At 40.6% G+C, this 19,416-nt stretch overlaps 1 protein-coding gene across 3 annotated transcripts; it reads right to left on the minus strand.

The window, feature by feature from the left end:
• Positions 1 to 7,668: 7,668 nt before the first annotated feature.
• LOC135111400 (conserved oligomeric Golgi complex subunit 5-like) lies at positions 7,669 to 19,020 on the minus strand. Of its 3 annotated transcripts, none has more exons than XM_064024648.1 (18): positions 18,847 to 19,020; positions 17,663 to 17,711; positions 17,197 to 17,301; positions 16,705 to 16,829; positions 15,643 to 15,856; positions 15,150 to 15,292; positions 14,405 to 14,558; positions 14,048 to 14,181; positions 13,636 to 13,777; positions 12,960 to 13,161; positions 11,910 to 12,068; positions 11,562 to 11,695; positions 11,189 to 11,322; positions 10,545 to 10,657; positions 10,264 to 10,386; positions 9,708 to 9,816; positions 9,104 to 9,307; positions 7,669 to 8,873 (listed from the first exon to the last, which is right to left on the minus strand). In XM_064024648.1, exons 2-18 carry the CDS (start codon positions 17,697 to 17,699, stop codon positions 8,667 to 8,669), a joined length of 2,439 nt encoding a protein of 812 aa, XP_063880718.1. In that variant the 5' UTR covers positions 17,700 to 17,711; positions 18,847 to 19,020; the 3' UTR covers positions 7,669 to 8,666. The 3 variants fall into 3 exon arrangements, with proteins under 3 accessions (XP_063880718.1, XP_063880719.1, XP_063880717.1); XM_064024649.1 differs by having other exon boundaries at positions 18,797 to 18,893; XM_064024647.1 differs by lacking the exon at positions 18,847 to 19,020 and adding an exon at positions 18,559 to 18,654.
• Between the last annotated feature and the right edge of the window lie 396 nt (positions 19,021 to 19,416).

The following is a 19,416-nucleotide window of genomic DNA, read 5'->3' on the forward strand; positions in this document are numbered from 1 at the left end:
GAGAGAGAGAGAGAGAGAGAGAGAGAATATATATATATATATATAGAGAGAGAGAGAGAGAGAGAGAGAGAGAGAGAGAGAGAGAGAGAGAGAGAGAGAGAGAGAGAGAGAGAGAGAGAGAGAGAGAGAGAGAATATAATATATATATATATATATATAGAGAGAGAGAGAGAGAGAGAGAGAGAGAGAGAGAGAGAGAGAGAGAGAGAGAGAGAGAGAGAGAGAGAGAGAGAGAGAGAGAGAGAGAAGGTGTGTGTGTGTGTGTATGTGTAATGAAAAAAACAACAATGCCCTTAACAAACAAAACACTTTCCTAAATACATATCATTAATAAGTGGACAAAAAACTACAGGACACTTCGTTAAGTTGTTTACTTACTATGTAGGAGATTACTGGTCTCGTTCTTCTATATATACATCCGGCACGTCGTCAGCAGCCCCGGCACTCTCTTCATTGGAGGAATATAGCACTCTTGATGTCATGTTTTTTCATCATTGACTTTGACTGATAGCTTGAAGGTCGTACTGTCACTGCTGGATGTGGAAGCAACACACTGCTTCGCTAGGATGTCTCTTACGGTTTCTGTTTTTAGCTTATTTCTGTCTTTTGTTGTCACACGGTTTACACTAGAGAAGCAGCGCTCACAGTCAGCATTAGCATGAGGCAAAGAAAGACATCCTAGTGAAAAGTCTGAAACAAGCTTAAACTTGGGGTTTCCATCACTATCCTCCAGAGTTTTTATGGCACACCAAAATTTATCAGGCTGGTTGTAATTGCTTTTGTTCACTTTTTTCGCCTTGTTGGTAATGGATTCAGGCAGATCTACAGCAAGCCTCCTCCACTCATCGTCCAGTTGCTGGAGGGTAGAATCATCCTGGGCAATGATTCGGGGAAGGTGTGTCGCGAGAGGCACCAAACTTTGCTCTTGCACTTTGCCCTGGATGCCTAGAACACTGGCTGGCTCCAGCATGTGCATTCTTGAAAGGACTTCATCTCCGAAATTAAATCTCTTCCTGATCTGTTCTGCTGCTACTCTCAAAAATAATCTGCAGTGGAAGCGAAACTCGTACATTCTTGTACGTAGCATTCTTGTGGATGAATCCACAGATATATCGGTCTCTCAGAATTTATGCAATTTATGGCGGCTCGTCAATAGGGACTGCGAGACTGCAGCCCCCCCCAGTGGATTTCTAGGATTCACGAAAATAATGTTAATTTATTTATGTTTGACTATCATTCACATGAAAACACCAATTCTCATATGTTTATATGAAAAAAAAAATACTGCAAAACAATGAGGAAGTACGGAAATTATTTACTATTTAATGATGCGAAAGCGGGGAGAAAGGGAGGAGGCTTCCTGGGCGGAATGGCAAGTGTGGACTGGGTCCAGCGTAGTCTTGCCTCGGCCGTTGTTGTTGTTGTTAGGTGAGTGTTCTTGCGTCGGTCTTATTTTCGATCGTGTTTTTCAATTTGTCAGGGATGATTTTAAAATGTTATTGATCAGTGATGGCTTGTGCTCAATCTTGATTATCATAGATGGTGTAAAATCACAGAAACATCGTATAAAATAGTATTTTTTTCTTTTCCCAGTTAGGCCTAGCAGTATTTTGCAGAATGGCACAAGAAGCAAAGACGGTTTCTGCATTAAAAGAACTCAATTTTTCACAGTTCACACTTCAAGAGAAGGTAGCAATTAAACAAGCAGGTCGCCCATTACCAGACATTAAAATTGTGCAAGAAGGAGTAAGCCACAACAAGAAGAATATTCGCAGTTTTAATTGTGATTGGTACCAAAGGAAAACATGGCTCTGTGGATGTGAAGTTAAGAATGCACTATTTTGCTTTCCATGTCTAAAAGCATTTAAGATTTTATTTGTCAGAATGTGAGAGCCCCTCCATCAGTAACAGTCACGAGCCGCCACTGCCCGAAGGCAGCAGTGGGTGAAAACAAGCAAAATAAAGAAAAGTTTGGCTGTGAGAAGGTGCTAGACAGCCAGCCATAGTGACGAGGAGGCAGTAAGGTACATCACCACCACCATCACCACCACAGAGAAGGTAAGGTCAGGAAGTTAGAATAAATTTAGGTAACTTAACGTAACTTTTTAATAACTGAACAATCCACGGTTTTAACTCATTTTAACGCATCTCACCTAACCTCCAGCACAATATATCCCTGTGTCAGCCTCATCTCGTTTCTAAAAACCGTAAAATTTAACTTAATAAAAATATAAACAATCTGGATCGTCTCTATTTATCAGCCATTATCTATCTTATCTGTGAGTGTTTTAACCAATACTGTCGCAAAGCGGAGCCACATGACCAAGCTTTAATATCCGCTCGTTAGATATACCTGCCATTTCTTAGTTTAAGTTTGGGGAGGGTTTAAATGAGTGAGAAGGGTTGGTCGTCCCCTCCACTGGCCCTCCACCGCCATCTTGGATAAGGCTCCCCAGCCCCCTCCGGTTCCAATATTATTTTTTTTTATTTCTTAAGTATTTTATTTCGGCTTGTAGCTAAGATTTTATGGTTTGTAAAAATATTTCGTTGTTTTTTAAGTTATTTGAGCGCGTGTGTTGCGTGAAAAGTGGTGATTTTGGCGTTGTTTTTGTGTAAATAAGGGCCGTTTTCGGCGTATTTTTTTACGGTACCAAAACTAACTTTTTTTTATTTCAGCCTGTACTAGGTTCTTATTGGTTTAAAAAAATAGTTGGTGTTTTTTTAAGTGTGTTGCCGTCCCGCTCAGTGAAATGCGTGCACCGTACACTTGTTTTTATTCGTGTTCAACTTCAATAATAATGAATTTTTTTTTCGGTAGATTTTTTATTTGTGCTTGTAGCTCATTTTAAATAGTTTTAAAAAATAGTTCAGATTTTTTAAAGTGTTTTCCGTTATGTTTAAGCCAGAATGGGTGGACATTTGAGCTATTTTAAATGGGGTGAAGGTTCGAACAGTTTCCAGATACTTCTTTTTAAATATCTTTAATACTACTGCGTTTTGAAATGTGTTGTTATTTGTGGCATTTGTTAAAATGTGTGGCAAATCTGAATTTATAAAACATTCCTGTCTAGCTGCATTTTTTAGAGGGGTCATTTTCAAAATGAAATACGAGTACGTACGTACGTAAACAACGGTCGCTGTGACGTCATCAACCCCCAGCCGTGACGTCACAAGCCCCCCAGCCGTGACGTTATCAGAGTGGTACCTTCCCTAACTCCCTTCCCGTCCCTCCCAGTAAATATTCAGTGTTTTTTTTTTTTTTTTCAAGGTATTTCAAGGTGTGTGTGTGTGTGTGTGTGTGTGTGTGTGTGTGTGTGTGTGTGTGTGTGTGTGTTGCCTTATTTTTCGTTGTACAGATGGTGATGCAGTGTGTGTTGCTTTGTCTTTCGTTGTACAGAATGTTATGCAGTGTGTGTGTGTGTGTGTGTGTGTTGCCTTATCTTTCGTTGTACAGATGGTGATGCAGTGTGTGTGTGTGTGTGTGTGTGTGTGTGTGTGTTGCCTTGTCTTACGTTGTACAGATGCTTATGCAGTGTGTGTGTGTGTGTGTGTGTGTGTGTGTGTGTGTGTGTGTTGCCTTGTTTTACGTTGTACAGATGCTTATGCAGTGTGTGTGTGTGTGTGTGTGTGTGTGTTGCCTTGTCTTTCGTTGTACAGATGCTTATGCAGTGTGTGTGTGTGTGTGTGTGTGTGTTGCCTTGTCTTCCGTTGTACATATGCTTATGCAGTGTGTGTGTGTGTGTGTGTGTGTGTGTGTGTGTGTGTGTGTGTGTGTGTGTGTGTGTGTGTGTGTGTGTTGCCTTGTCTTTCGTTGTACATATGGTTATGCAGTGTGTGTGTGTGTGTGTTGAATTTTCTCTCTCATCATTCTCTCTCTCTCTCTCTCTCTCTCTCTCTCTCTCTCTCTCTCTCTCTCTCTCTCTCTCTCTCTCTCTCTCTCTCTCTCTCTCTCTCTCTCTCTCTCTCAGCCCCAATGGCAAGAAGTTCCGAAGCAAGCCCCAGTTGACCCACTACCTCGGTGACACTGTTGACCTTTCCTCCTTCGATTTTCGGACTGGGAAGGTCAACCCAATGCTGGCGAGGAAGAACAAGAAGCCCCGTGGTACCCTCTTTGATTACAGGTGTGTGTGTTTGTTTGTTTGTTTGTTTCTTTGTGCGTAATCTAAGTGTAAGCATTTTTTTCTTATTCGTATTTTTTTTCTCTCTCTAGATAATGTGTGTGTGGAGGGTAGGTTTCCATCACTATCCCCCAGAGTTTTTATGGCACACCAAAATTTATCAGGCTGGTTGTAATTGCTTTTGTCCACTTTTTTCGCCATGTTGGTGATGGATTTAGGCAGATCTTCTACGGCAAGCCTCTTCCACTCATCGTCCAGTTGCTGGAGGGTAGAATCATCCTGGGCAATGATTCGGGGAAGGTGTGTCATGAGGGGCACCAAACTTTGCTCTTGTACTTTGACCTGGATGCCTAGAACACTGGCTGGCTCCAGCATATGCATTCTTGAAAGGACTTCATCTCCAAAATTAAATCTCTTCCTGATCTGTTCTGCTGCTACTATCAAAAATAATCTGCAGTGGAAGCGAAACTCATACATTTCATTTTTTTGCTTGCTTAATTCTGGATTATCAGTTATTGTTTTTAAGACAGATGCACCCAAATACACCTGCTCTAGCATCAGGAACTCACGTTGATATCTTGGATCAACTTTTGAAAGCATGGTTTTCACAATGTATTCATGGTTCATGTACATCAGTAGCAATTCTTTATATGAATTACAAACTTGCCTGTGCAATTCAGTTATGACCATTCTTTCACTTTGGAATAAAAGGTTCAGCTGATTAAACTTTGGTAATACTGAAGAAAGGAAGCAGTAGTAAAGCCTGGTAAATGGATTATGCAGTTGTTCATAAGCACTTCTAACTGTGCTACCACAAGTTTTCGTCTGTTGAAAATTTAATTCAGTAAAGAACATCTGAAGAGGGCCCCACTGCTCAAGCATCCTCTTCACAACAGCCGTGTAGGAAAGCCAGCGCTTTCTAGATGGCAATAAAATCCTAAGCTTTTGAGCCCCAGCAAACTCTTGAAATTCTACAAATTGTGCCAATCGTTTTGAAGAGTTCTTGAATGTGTTGTGGACATCATGAGCTAGTTGTTCAATAGCATCAGGTAATTGTTTGCATGCTTCAAAGGCACATATATGAGCAGAATGGCACACACATTTCATAATAAAGATTCCTGGGCAAAGTTCCTTTAACCTGCTACTCACAGAGTTATTAGGCCCCATCATAGTGCTGCATCCATCAGAACCAAAGCCAATGATATTAGAAGTAGGTATACCATTTTCAGTAAATGTTTTCATTATCTCAGAAAACAACCTGGCAGCTGTAGCACCTTCATTAGCTTTACTAGGATCACTACTAAATAACGGCACTAAATCCCAAAATTTGGTGACAACAGCATTTCCTTCAACCACTCTTACCATGATGCATAAATTCTGAGAGACCGATATATCTGTGGATTCATCCACAAGAATGCTGAACTTGTTCTTCTTCAAGATGTTAATGAGCTCTTGTTTGTGAGAGTGTGCCATAACATTACCACTCTTTGACATTTTGTTCTTTTCATTTTCAATTCCTTTGCAATAGCGGAGTCAGAGAAGCAACCTTCCAGGACTTCACACAGATGACCGGCCATACGGAAACTTATATTGTGTTCCACCATAAAATGCAGTAAGCCTTATTTCAGCAGCCTTAACAGAATCACTTTTACTAGTTTCATTATCAGCACGTGCACTTGTAAATGACTCCATAAGTTTTTTGGATGAGGATGGCACACACATTTTCTTGTGCTTTGCAGTGTTTTTGTGCAACTTCAGAGTTGTGACTGCGGTTATTTCAACACTGCAAATAAGGCACATGGCCTTATAAGCATCCTTATTTGCAGGCCCCACCCACGGAAACTGTTTTTCCCACTCGGGCCTATATTTCTGTTCCCGTCTCGCTTTTTTCGGAACTGCACCTTTCTCTTTAGACATATTTAATGAAAACTGAAAGTCCTGTCCTGCGTCGCGTCGCACGAGACTGACGACTGACTGACGACTATGAGACTATGGGACGGGGACTCGGGGAGCGGACGGACTGGTCGCAGACAAGAACGAGACCTGTTGTTCACCTGTATGGTGGGACTTGTCTCTTAAGGAAAGCAATACATCTGGCACTTTCAGGTTTTTATTTTGTTATTCAAATTTATATAAGAAATTTTGCATTACCTGATATTGATAACATTAATTTTGACTCAAATTATTGTAAATTTCATAAAAATATCGTACGAATTACCAAATTATCATATTATCGTATGAGTCCCATTGTACATCGTACACGGGCAAAAATTATTGTACTTGTACAATAATTATCGTACTTCTGGCAACACTGGGACTGAGAGATAGAGAGTGGGCGGAGCAGTGCGAAGGAGGACTGACATAAACTAGTATAAACTAAGTATAATCCATGTATAAGTCAGGGAGAATGATAATGGGATAAAAGGATGGAGTATGGAGAGAGAGTGGAAGTGAGAGGAGAGATGAAGTGGTAATTAAAACTTGTATATAAATCCATATTTAACTCAGGGAGAGTGAGTGAAAGGAGAGAATAAATGGACAGGAGTAAATTAAGAACATTCATAAGCCAGAGAGAGAGAGAGATTACATAAATTAAGAACACAAGAAAGTAAGAGAAGCTGCAAAAAAACTGTCAGGTCTACACGTGGCAAATCCATGATTTCCACATATAGTCAAAGTGAAAATGGAAGAAGAGTTGGAGGACTGGCGCAAATTAAAACACGTAGTATAATGACCCATGCAAAAGGATTTGTTTTTATTTTCAGTATCTGAGCATAATACCACTTGTATTTATAACGTACCCATTTCTCTTGATGTCTGCTGTGTGTAGGGTGGCGGGTTATCACTCGCTCATGTCATGATGGAATGTTCCAAGGATGAGTTGTCCTCTATCAGGATATATAACATAAGGGAAGCTGTAAGAGGCCTACACGTGGCAGTCTCTGTATACATTATCTATCTATATCCATCCATCCACCCTCACTCATAAAATTTGCATAATCTTTTAAAGCTCCTATATAATGACTCAGCATGAGAGAGAGAGAGAGAGAGAGAGGGGGGGTAATAAATTCATCCATCTCCTTTACATACATACTTGAATACCTTTATACATAGACTGCTATTCTGTCACATACCTGACAATTTATCATGACCAGTTCTGCGCTTTTTCCCATTGATTCTGTTCTCAGCTTTTACTTTTCGTCTTCAGATGTTAGCTTAGTAGATTCCTTAGTGACCACGCTGACATTTTCATTTTAAAACTTTAATTCTCCTTTACTTTGTTCAAATTTTCAGATCATGTGCAGAATCTCAACATCCACTCTTCTGCTGATAAGATGTCCCCGAGACTTTCCTGCAGCCAGCTAACCGCACACTCCCTACCCACTCACTGTATTGATAGCCAGCTGCCAGCTGGGAAACACCATTTAGGTCTAGATAATTGTTGATTTTTTGCCATGCTCATATTAAAAATAATTTAGGTTTATGATGCTGACAACAATCTTTAATTCACCATCACCTATTATTCCCTCCTGTTACACTAGAATGATTGTACATTTATTTACGCATTTATTCATCAGTGCAATCAATTACAGATCATAAATTCCCATTTGACTGCTCATTAACACAGAATCTTAGTAACAATATTAGACGGCATTAAATTCTTGCTTCATTGGGATAATACAGTAAAATCCCTCTCATCCGGCATTCGAGTATCCGGCAGCTTCAAGTATCTGGCACATTTTGCTGAGCAGTGCACATACATGTCAACCTGAGATGTTATGACCCTTCACTGCATTGAGAATGAGTTTTTGCTGCAAAGAAGGAGCTGCAAACAAGGAGACATTAGAAACTATTTTAAAGTAGCTTGTAAGGGAAAAGAAGTGGGGCAAACAAGTACAGAATCTGATGATGTTGATGACCCGGAGGGTGTTGAATGAGAGGTGTGGGGAGCGAAAAAGTGTTACAAATACTTGTACATTTTCATTTCTTTATTGTATGCTATACATGTTGGCTAATATTGAATAAAGCAAATAAGTGTATACGTACTTTATTTTTGTAACCCATCAACTTATTTATAAGAGGAAAGTATTAAAGAGAATGTTAGTACAGTAGTATTGTGTGTTGGTGAGTGTGAGGTGGCAGCGCGGGTGGCGACATGTGGCACGGCGATCAGCTGATCTTTGTTATGGTAAGATGCGTGAGTGTAGGGTGGTGATTGTGGACATAATTTCACTTCTATTCAAGTATCCGGCAACTTCTGGTATCCGGCATGTCGGCGGTCCCATTGATACCGGATAAGAGGGATTTTACTGTACTTAAATTCCAACTTGGTGGCTAGAAGCTAAACAAAGTCACCTTCCAGAGTCCATTTTTATTTGAAGCAATGCTGCAGGAGACATGATGGCTGCTTCATTTGCCAGCGTGATGACAAAAGACAAGTTTTATTAATAGCTCATCCCATCTTACATAAAACAAATAAACTCTGATAAAAATCTACCCAATTAAAGTAAAGAAGTAAAAATAACAAAATTTCTTCTGGGTGAGGAACTATTTGGTAGCAGGTGTGTGGAAGGCAATGCCTCTCTCTAGCATGGCCAGCATTGGAGGGTAAGCCGGGGCAAACTGGGTCAAGTTCTTGGCACGGACCCCAGCCACATATGCCTCCAGGGTACCTTGCACCAGCTGCAGTCGCTCCCTTTCATCCTGGTGCTCATCCAGCCACTTACTATATCTGCTGACTGACCAGCCTGCACTCTGTGGATGCACCACCATTGGGATTAGAAGGGACTATAACATGTTAATTAAGGAAACATTCCCACACAGCTATGGCCTTGTGTTGGAAGTTAAGGAACTTGAACAATCATGTTAGATTGCCAGAAAAGAATACATATTCATACCAAACTAAACTTTCTATATAATGGAGGTCTTCAAAAGATACCCAGTACATCAACCTAAAATTACAAAAGGTGAAAGGATAAACTTACCTGATGGGGGGATCGCATTTCCTTAGGTGCCCGGGCAAAGAGGAAGTGCAGAACAGTGGAGAAGGGAATGACCTCACCCACACTGGGAGACTCAGCAATGTGCTCCACCGTGAGGAAGAGCAGTGGGCGGAAGGAGCGCACCACACGGTAAGGCCGGCCAAGCTCTGAGGGCCGGCTACACAGGGGGCTGATGGCCAACTCCATCTGTGGACCGCACATACCACCACTCAGTAAAATTTAATGTTTCCTGCCAAAAATTATTGATATATATATACTCTCTGTTGCCCCCTTAATGGTGCAGGCTTAGCAGCACAGCACCATTAACTGGTAATGGGTGTAGTAATGGTGAAAATAAAGACATTACTGTTAGTCAATCATGTGCACATCCAAAGCACTTCTCCAAAAAACCTAACCAATATATTTCATGTGGATGGTAAGGAAATAATGTGTTAATGATGAAGATAAAGGAATCACTGTTAGTTATGTCTACAACAAAAGGAGACGTACTGAAAACCTAGCTAATGCATTTTATGCTGAATGGTATGGAAATTCATACACTTCAGTTTTCCTGTACTGCTGAAATGCAAGAGAGCAGTCTAGTCACCTGGGCAAAGTCTGCTGCCAGGCGCATCTTGCCACCTTCACCAATGGGCCGCAGGAGGCTGGCGTGACGCACAAACAACTCCAGAGAGCGACGAGCCAAGTCGTGTGTCCTGCAACACAAGGCACACACTCAAAGCAGGGGGGAGGGGGGGGTCACATGTCATTATGATTACACTAATACACACAAGCTTCAACCACAAGACATGCTAAATTCTATATTAGAATCCTGAATATAGAGGTGTTAAAAAAAATTCAATAAAGTGGTAAGAAACAATGGTTTTCAAATTCCAAGATCTGTGTTGTATAGCCTGTTTAACCAACTTTCCTTTCTGGTGCCTCCATCTTGGCATCAGAATTTTGAGTCGCAGTAACAAGGATGAAATAGTCTACATATTTCAACTTATTTGATAAATGATTTTTTGTAGTGTAATACTCTAACTGCTTCTGGAAAGACAAGATGCTTTCACGTATTGCCTTCTACCCATCTCTTTTTGCTGTCGGATATCACCTATCTATTCTTATAATACTTTTACTCTTAGCAGATGAGGTGGTTGTACTTTTGCTTGATGATATCTGAAGAAAGATAAGGAGCCAGGTATTCCTCAGAGGCCCTGGTGATGAAGCCCTGCAGCTCCTTCATGTACAGGGAACAATGAGAGTCTGTTCCACTAGTATCATTCCTGAAATAAGAAGTGAACATCAGATACTGCAATATAAAACAACAGGCATAGTAAACAGATCTTCAATCCAGATATAATGTTTAAAAGAGTCTGGGATGTCACGTACTACAGATTTCAATTAATAATTATATAAAAGAAAAATTACAGAAGCATCTTACCCTGAGAAGTCTTCACTGTGCATGGTGAGGATGATTGCCTCAATGGCATCAGTGAGGGACTCAAACAGTGGCTGGACAGCTGAGGACATCAGATCATCAATGGCAGGAAGGGCCTGGCAAAGAAAAGGAAAATACTGCATCAACCTTGTAATGAAAGGGATTATTAACTCTTTATTTTTTGTACAATAATATCATGAAAATAATTCATATTTAACATGATAAAAAACAGAGGAACATGAATTATCTTAAAGACAAACATATACAGCCAATAGGAGATAAAAAGGGAAACATTCAGTACAGGAGGAAAACCTTTGGTGAAATATGAAGCTGAAGGAACAGAACACAAAGAAAAAAAAAGTGATAAGGAGTAGCTTAATTTCTGAGCACAAAAACATCAAACAAGCTATTCTCAGTTACTTCAATTAGCCTTGAGTTCACTTGAGGAAGCTGTAAAACCATCTTGATTCCATGGTTATCCTGCTGAGGAACAACCACAGTTTTGGACGTCTGACAAGCCAAAGTCATGATGGAAAATATGATAGTGTGAAAGTGGTTAAAAAAAAGACCTTCAAAAATTTTCCAAGATCTTTCCCTTTCTTTTAGGTATATGGGTCTTATAATGCTAAAAGTCATGATATGCATACTTGCAGGAGAGTGCTGGTGACAGGGTTTGGCAGGTGGGCCAGGGTGGCTGAGGCAGTGCGCTCCACCTGGTTCCTCAAGTACAACAGCTGGTTCACTACATTCACATTCAACAACTGTGCAGCTGTGGCTGGACCTGATGAGAACACACATACACACATATACCAAGGCTGTCTCTGCCTAAAAGGGGGATGACCAAGGCAAGGCACACAACTTTCACATTTACACTCATTCACACCACTCTCTTAGCCATTTGGCCTTTCTTTACATGGATCATAACAAGCTTAAGATTATAAGAACAGAGACAGATAACAATAGGATATGCATAAAGTATTTTTGATAAACTGTAAACAGAACAAATCTCCAACACCTTACCGATGACCTGGCTGGCATCCCCTGTGGTGTCTATCAGCTGTTGGCACTTGACACAGAAAAGCTGGAGGGACTCTGCTACATTATGTGCCACTGTTTCACTTAAAGCCTTGTCCACTGCTGACACATTCAACTCACTGGGAATAAGAACTCAGTCAGTATTAAAGAAAACAGAAAAGAAAAATATAACCAATTCCATAAGAATGGCAGCAAAGAAGTAAAGAAAGGAATAAAATGAATCATGGGTGGCTATGTGATTGGGATTAGTGAACTGAATACACAATAAAAAACAGCTGTCAAAATCTGAAGCCACACCTTAGCATTTTATGTAACGTATGTATGAAATCTGACCTTGTGATGGTCTTGATAAGTGCATCCACCTCATCCTTAGCTGGGGGAGCCTCATGGGCAGCAAACATCAGGTTGACTGGGTCCAAAAGCCTTGACCGGGAGCGGGAGAGATAGGCCTCTTCTAGGGGAACCAGAGTGCATCTCAGTGCTTCCTCAGGGCTGGAAGAAAGAAGTCATACCTTACTCAACAGCTTTCTCATCTTCTGTTCCCTTTAATCCTTCCAGCACTTCCTCCTTCATGGTCATATACATACTCATTTACTTCTGCCAACAAACTAATTTCTTGTTCTATTCCAGGTGGTCAGCCCTTGCTGTCCTACAGCACTCCTCTCTTTCACATCCTGAGGTCTCACATTCTCTTGTTATTCTGACATGCCCCTTAAAAATCTTCACTTCCTTCCATACACTTTCTTATATACCTGAACATTTTGCAGCTTCCTGTTCTACCTGCACTTATTTTTTTCATCTTGTCACAAAATGTCAGTCGTGAACATGCAGCAACAGCTAATCAGTATTTTGGTTTCCTAATTTGCCTGGATTCTTGCAGTTTGCTGAGGTCAAGTTTAGCTGAATGAGTTATGTAATTACTTCTATAATTTCCAACTCATTTCAGTATTTCCTATATTAGAAGAATGGCTTTTTAGTGTAACTACATATCCTTTGTACATGATTAAACCACTTCAGTACTTTCTGGTCTGTCCTCTCTGATATGCTTCACTGGCTTCCATACATCAATCATATCCTTTCACTCCCAAGAAACCACTTCCATACACTTCATTTCCATTGATATAATTGTATTATCACTGGCAAACTGAGTACATTAATGTGTAGAAGGCTTCCTATGCTGCAGTTTGAGTATCAAAAAAAAATCTTTTATGATGCTCTTCCTCTATGACTACAGTACATCCTTCAACTTAAAAAAAGCAGGTGCATAGGATTATTGAATGCTAAGGTTTCTACATTAGTCATGTCAACAATTCCAAAGGCCTTATTGTCCTTTTCCCACTACTCCATTATCACAAGGGTACAGCAGTGATGCTTTAAACTCACTCAAAATTCTGGGTCTGCTCATTAGCCTCACTGATCTCTTCTCCATCCTGACTGGTGTTTGAAGAGGGGTTGAGTGGGGACAGGTCTGGCGTAGTGTTCATCATCTCTACCGTGATGCCTTCCAGCCGCCGCCACAGGTCCCCATACAGCCGCACTAGCTTGGGATAGTCCACCTCCAGGTATTGGCGGATGATGGTCGACTCTACCAAAGGGAACTTACACTTAGATGAATGAAGAATGATGCATACCTATACTGAGATGAATGAAGAATTATACATACCTATACTTAAATTAATGAAGAATGATGCATACCTACACTCAGATGAATGAAGAATGATGTATGCCTACACTCAGATGAATGAAGAATGATGCATACCTACACTCAGATGAATGAAGAATGATGCATACCTACACTCAGATGAATGAAGAATGATGCATATAATTATGTATTGATCATAAACATACTAAGGATATTAAAATTCAAGGATTAATGTTTTAATATCAGTGTTCTCTATTTTATAAAGAGTTTCTGCATCCTAAGAACCAATACCAGACAGATACAACCTCACCAGCCTCATCATGTCACATCCTTCCTTATAACAGTACATATCCATCATAATCTCCACTTTCCAGGCAACAGAGTAAACATCTAGGGCAGCATTAATTCAGCCCATACCTTGTGCAGCCTTTGAAAATTCTTGAGTGAGGATGTGCGTCACACTCTGCCACACAGAGGTGAACAGATCACACTTGCCATGACGCTGCACCACCTCCAGGAAACACACATGAGTCACCGGGTCCCTCTTCTTGGCGAGAACCTGTAATAACCACCTTTCATCACCACATGACAAGAGAGGTGAACAATCTTATAGTCATTTCTTAACTTCAAGGAATGTCTGAAAAAACATGTTAAAAGCACACATACTAGCTAAATTTTACTATCATTAAACATTATTCACATTTTATCTGCGTTTCATATATTTCTTTTGATTGATTCTGCTGTGTACTGGCAGTATATAATAACTTCAACAAAAAACAGGGATCAGTAACACATAAATATACATGTCTGCTCACCCTGCTGGCCATACCTTGTGCAGGTGTGAGGTCTGCACACAGACATGGAATATGTCATCCATCAGCTTCTCCAGGTTGGACCACAGTGACGCCCGAAACTGTACGGACTGTCCTGGGGCAGGCATGACAGCCTTGCCAGGGCCACCTCCTGAGGACATTCTCTTTTACACTCAAGCATTCCACCTACCTATCTATATACCAGGCCAGCAATCCCACGCAAGGTGGCCCAGACAAGGAACCACACATTCACACACACATCATTCACACTCTTAGCCCCATATTGTTTTACATTAAAATATTCTACTCACAGTACTTTGTTGCACACTATAAATATTCAGATACAGATGCAGCCAATGTGTGGCCAGCCTTACCACGTCTGTTGTCCTGAGTCATCTGAAGAAGAGCATTGACATCAAGGGCATTAGCCACACTGCGGTTGATGGACGACGTGAGGGAGTTGAGCACTCTCTCCACACTGGGCACCAACATTCCCAAATTATGGAACACCTGCAGAGCTGTTCCCACCTGCAAGAGCAGTAACTACTGTACTGCCAGAAATGGTTAAGAACAAAGAGCAGCAGGTCTGTTTGCCCTTATGAAGTTGTTTGAAATAAGGTCCTCAATCTAAACTACCATGCATGATATAGGGCAGTAAATGCTACAGAGGACATCATCTAAGACACATGTTGCCATAAATTAATCCAGTAACCACTTCATATATTTTTCTTTTGACAAAGGAAAGTTATGCAGTACTGAATGAGGTGTTTCTCACCAGCCACTGCTAACATATGAACCTGTGACATTCTTGCACATTGAACAAATATCAACTAATGAGGAAACTATTGGATAACATGCATGATTTTCATTTTAAAAGCTTAATAATAATGAATGAATGACAGTAAACACAAGCTACTGGAAGTGTGATAAGCAATACTATGATATCAAGGAATATGACATCAATCAAGCAAAAAGGTTGATTCAAGTCCAGAATGGAAACTCTCCAGAACAACTCCCCGGTTCACAGCTCAGAAAGCCTTGACCTAGTGAGCCACCAACTTTTCTTCACTTCAGGTGATATCACACTTATCATAAGACAGACAACACTAATGCACCCACCTGTGTCTGATTCTGCAACTCCATGCCACGGTCCATCATGAGCGCTGCCTGCTTTTCCACATCACTGCGCGCTTGACGGACCAGCCGTTGTTCCTTTTCCAGCACCTCCAGCCCAGTCAGGTCAATGTCCCGGCCAAGGTGATCTGAACAGAGGGTGCTATCTCAGTACACAACATCTTCCACCTCATGATTTTGCTTCCCCAAAAAATCTATGCCAGTCACTTTTTTTTTCTTATGTAAAAAAAAAAAAAAAAAGTCCATTGACAGTGCCAGTCCCAAAAGAAAGGTTAAAAAGGATCATCCAAAATTGGAGGATAAGTGTCTTGAAAGATCTCTCTACTTGTGGTTCTGTTTTTTTATGCTCAGCCTTATTCTTTTGAAGTTAGTCTTTAGCTTCACCTGTTGTCCTGTTTTGATGGTGCTGGAAACTCAAGGACTAAAGTGAACGAAGACACTTTAACATCAATATAAATGTGAACCAACACCAACTGACCCAGTTCACTGAGACTGATGGCTGCCTTGGTGATGTCTCGTGGTTCAGCGGACAACTGCTGCTGGAGTCTGTGGGAAAGCATGAGGCAGCGGATCACCCGGCGCAGCAGCTCACATGACGCCTGCAGCCTTCCCAGCACCATGGTGTGTCGCTCCACACGGTGAAACGGCTCCACCACTCGCACCCGTAGCCGCTCAACCCCGGCAAGCAGTGTCTGTAAGGGTAGGGAAATAGTCAGGCACAGTCAGTGACACACTATTAAAATTCCCACCAACATGAGCATCACATTGCACAAACTGACAACTCGTTCCTTCTCAGTCTGAAAAAATCTACTGGGAGAAAATAACCACATGGCAACTTTGGTTGGCACCTTATATATTATTGAAAGCATAAAATAACAAATTCAGTGTTTGATATATTGACATAAGGGAAAGTTATTTTTTGTCACCACTCCTTGCTTTGGGTAACAAGGTGGCTGTCTTTATTTTAAACAGTATTCTACTGAGGTGATGTGTGATACCTGGAAAATATACAGGTCATGATTACATAGTACAAGTGTTAAAGTTTCACTAGTATTAAACAGACAGAAAAAAAAAATAACTGTATAGCTAATGCAGTGAAAAGCCTGAGTGTCTTGGTGAAGAAATGGAGTGATGAGGAATGCAAGGGTGTGCTTCACTACAAACATGGTGGTGGGCATCCCAAAATGTTTGACAACACCTTACATGGTATCAAGAGACAATTAAAGGTATATCCTCAGCTTACAGCAAAATACTTAAAAAAAAGGCAGACATTTTGGGACAATGACAAGAAAACAGCCTGCAAAAGTGACTGTGTGAATGTTTATGAGAGAGAGAGAGAGAGAGAGAGAGAGAGAGAGAGAGAGAGAGAGAGAGAGAGAGAGAGAGAGAGAGAGAGAGAGAGAGAGAGAGAGAGAGAGAGAGAAGAGAAGAGAAGAGAAGAGAAGAGAAGAGAAGAGAAGAGAAGAGAAGAGAAGAGAAGAGAAGAGAAGAGAAGAGAAGAGAAAGAGAAAGAGAAAGAGAAGAGAAGAGAAATGAGCACCTGAATCCTGGTGTGCATGGTGTTGAGCACATCCTCCAGGGTCTCCACACCAGTGGCCTGGGACAGCAGGTCCTCATAGTGACTTCCGACTTGGTTCTCTATCTCACGTTCCAAGCAGTTCAGGCCTGACACAGGAGAGATCTTGTTACTTAAGTAGCCATGGAAAGTGTTGAATACAATTTGTATGTAACAATTATTAGTAACATACATGATTATTCTAGAACAAATTGTCTCTCAATAATATGGGATGAGATGAAACCAATGCAGGATTGGCATCACAGCATGAGGCCTGCAGCATGAGAGACAAGGCTAAATTATCTCCACTCATCCCAGGATGAGCTGACCTGAGTGCACCTACCCCTACAACACCAACCTGCTCAACTTATATATGAACAAAATCACTTATTTTTCATGCACATACAGAAAGATTTCTATGCCAGCTGTTTTAGAGGTGATGTTGAAGAGATCAAGTACAGCACGGTGTTTGCTTACCAAGGGTCAGCTTGTTGAGGTGGTCGGTGATGAGCATGCCCTGCACCAGCTGGCTCACATGGCTTTGCACATCAAAGTTCTCTTTCAGAAAGGGAGCATAGCTGCCTGTGGACACAAAGGTATGCATTATGTACTCTCAACTGAATGTTTAATTACCAAGCCAGACATTCAGCTCAGTAGGAACTGAATTCACAAAGCCAAACACTCAACTTCTGATCTTATCTCTCTACAGTTTCTGAATGACGCAGTAAATTTTGTGACGTTCAATGCCTCAAAAACCCAGTTTTTTCATCTATCTACTCACACAACCTTCCAGACTACTATCTCCTCTTCTTCACTGACTATCAACCATCTCCATCCCCTACATGAGCACAAGCACCTACTTGGACAGTCCTTTTCTAGAAATCTTAACTGAGAATTTCACACATTATATCTTGTTAAAGCACTTTTCACTGTGTATACTCACTGTCTTCCTTAAATTCCTTGAATACAGTAGAGGCCATCTCTGAATAAATCTGAAAGCAATAACATGACAGATTAATTAATCTTACAAAAGTAAAGAATTACAAATACTTGTCTCTTCCCTCATGTGATGAACAGTTTACTGGTGAATCAGCAAATGCATCTATCCATTAACTGCATGAATAAACGAAACAAAACAAAACAAAACAAAACAAAATAAAAAAGCAAATTTTCAGATTTACATGATAATCCTCCTATCTCCCTAACCTAGCTGGGGGGCTGGGTTTCCTTGGTCCCCCTCCAGGGATACTAATCTAACCTAGTTGGGGGGCTGCGTTGCCCTGGTCCCCCTCCAGGGATACTAATCTAACCTAGCTAGGGGGCTGCGCTTTCCTTGACTTCCCTCAGGAGATACTAATCTACCCTAACCTGTCCTCCAGGATTAGGTCTAGGGAATTTTTTATGGAAGTGCTCATGTCTATTTTGAAAACTATGGATTTCCCACAGAAACTCTGAGATAAAGTTTCTTAGAATCTAGTAAGGTATGCAGAAATCACATCCCAATGTTGTAGAGTATGATGGTGTAAATCTAAAGTAATAAAAAATAAAAAAATAAAAAAATAAACAAACAAATAAATAATAATAATAATAATAATAATAATAATAATAATAATAATAATAATAATAATAATAATTAATAAATCAATAAATAAATAAAAATTGAGAGAAAGAGTTTCCAAAGTAGCACATACAACATCCTAATCAACACATCATCTCCTAAGACACACAATCTAACTGGCAAATAGTCTCTCAACATGCACACAGTCTCCTTACTGGCACATACGGTCTCCTAACTGGCACATACAGTCTCCTAATTGACAATAATATCCTAACACATACAGTCTCTAAAACTAGCACACACAGTCTCCTAAATGACAGATACACTAATCGACATAAACAGTATCCGAACTGACACGTCATCTACTTGTCATACAGTTCAGTCTCCGGACACATACAGCCTCCCAACCGGTATATACTCATAAATGGGGTATACAGTCCCCTAAATGATGCATGGTCTTATAGCTAAAGCATACAGTCTCTATACTATAGCAGTCTTTTAATTGCAGCATGGACTCACCTAACTGACATACACGGTCTGACACGCACACTCTTCTCATCAATACTCACAATTGTTTTCACACTTGCGAATCTCAATAACTTTCCCCACTTTAACGCTTCTCCTTTGTGAAATATCTGTCTTTTCCCTTCATGTTCAGTTATGGGCCGGTCACTACCATTCCCCTTTACTTTCTGACACTGAGCTGCTCCCAAGAGTGTTGCCAATTTAGTGGTATCTATTTTTCTCAGCTGCTAGTGACGTGAATTACACATTTTCTTTTACTTTTTATGGATTACTATTATACGTTTTTACACACACACACACACACACACACACACACACACACACACACACACACACACACACACACCATATGTTACTATCAGCGATTAACAATTACTATTTTTTTTTTTATTTCTGATTGGGGCAGAGCAAACTTGGTATTGTTCAATGCCTCAAAAACTCAATTCCTCCATCTATCAACTCGACACAACCTTCCAGACAACTATCCCCTCTTCTTCAGTGACACTCAACTGTCCCCCTCTTCTACACTGAACATCCTCGGTCTGTCCTTTACTTATAATCTGAACTGGAAACTTCACATCTCATCTCTAGCTAAAACAGCTTCTATGAAGTTA

The sequence above is a fragment of the Scylla paramamosain genome, chromosome 22 (genome assembly GCF_035594125.1).
Source record: "Scylla paramamosain isolate STU-SP2022 chromosome 22, ASM3559412v1, whole genome shotgun sequence".
In the NCBI taxonomy this organism is placed as follows: domain Eukaryota; kingdom Metazoa; phylum Arthropoda; class Malacostraca; order Decapoda; family Portunidae; genus Scylla; species Scylla paramamosain.

Coding starts and splice junctions, on each gene's coding strand:
- LOC135111400 (XM_064024647.1), bottom strand. CDS start 18,639: ATGACGTGTCAGTTCGGATACTGTTTATGTCGATTAGTGTATCTGTCA. Junction 14,182..14,404: donor GACTCAGGACAACAGACGTG/GTAAGGCTGGCC, acceptor GAATGTCCTCAG/GAGGTGGCCCTGGCAAGGCT. Junction 10,387..10,544: donor CACAGTGAAGACTTCTCAGG/GTAAGATGCTTC, acceptor TTCTTATTTCAG/GAATGATACTAGTGGAACAG.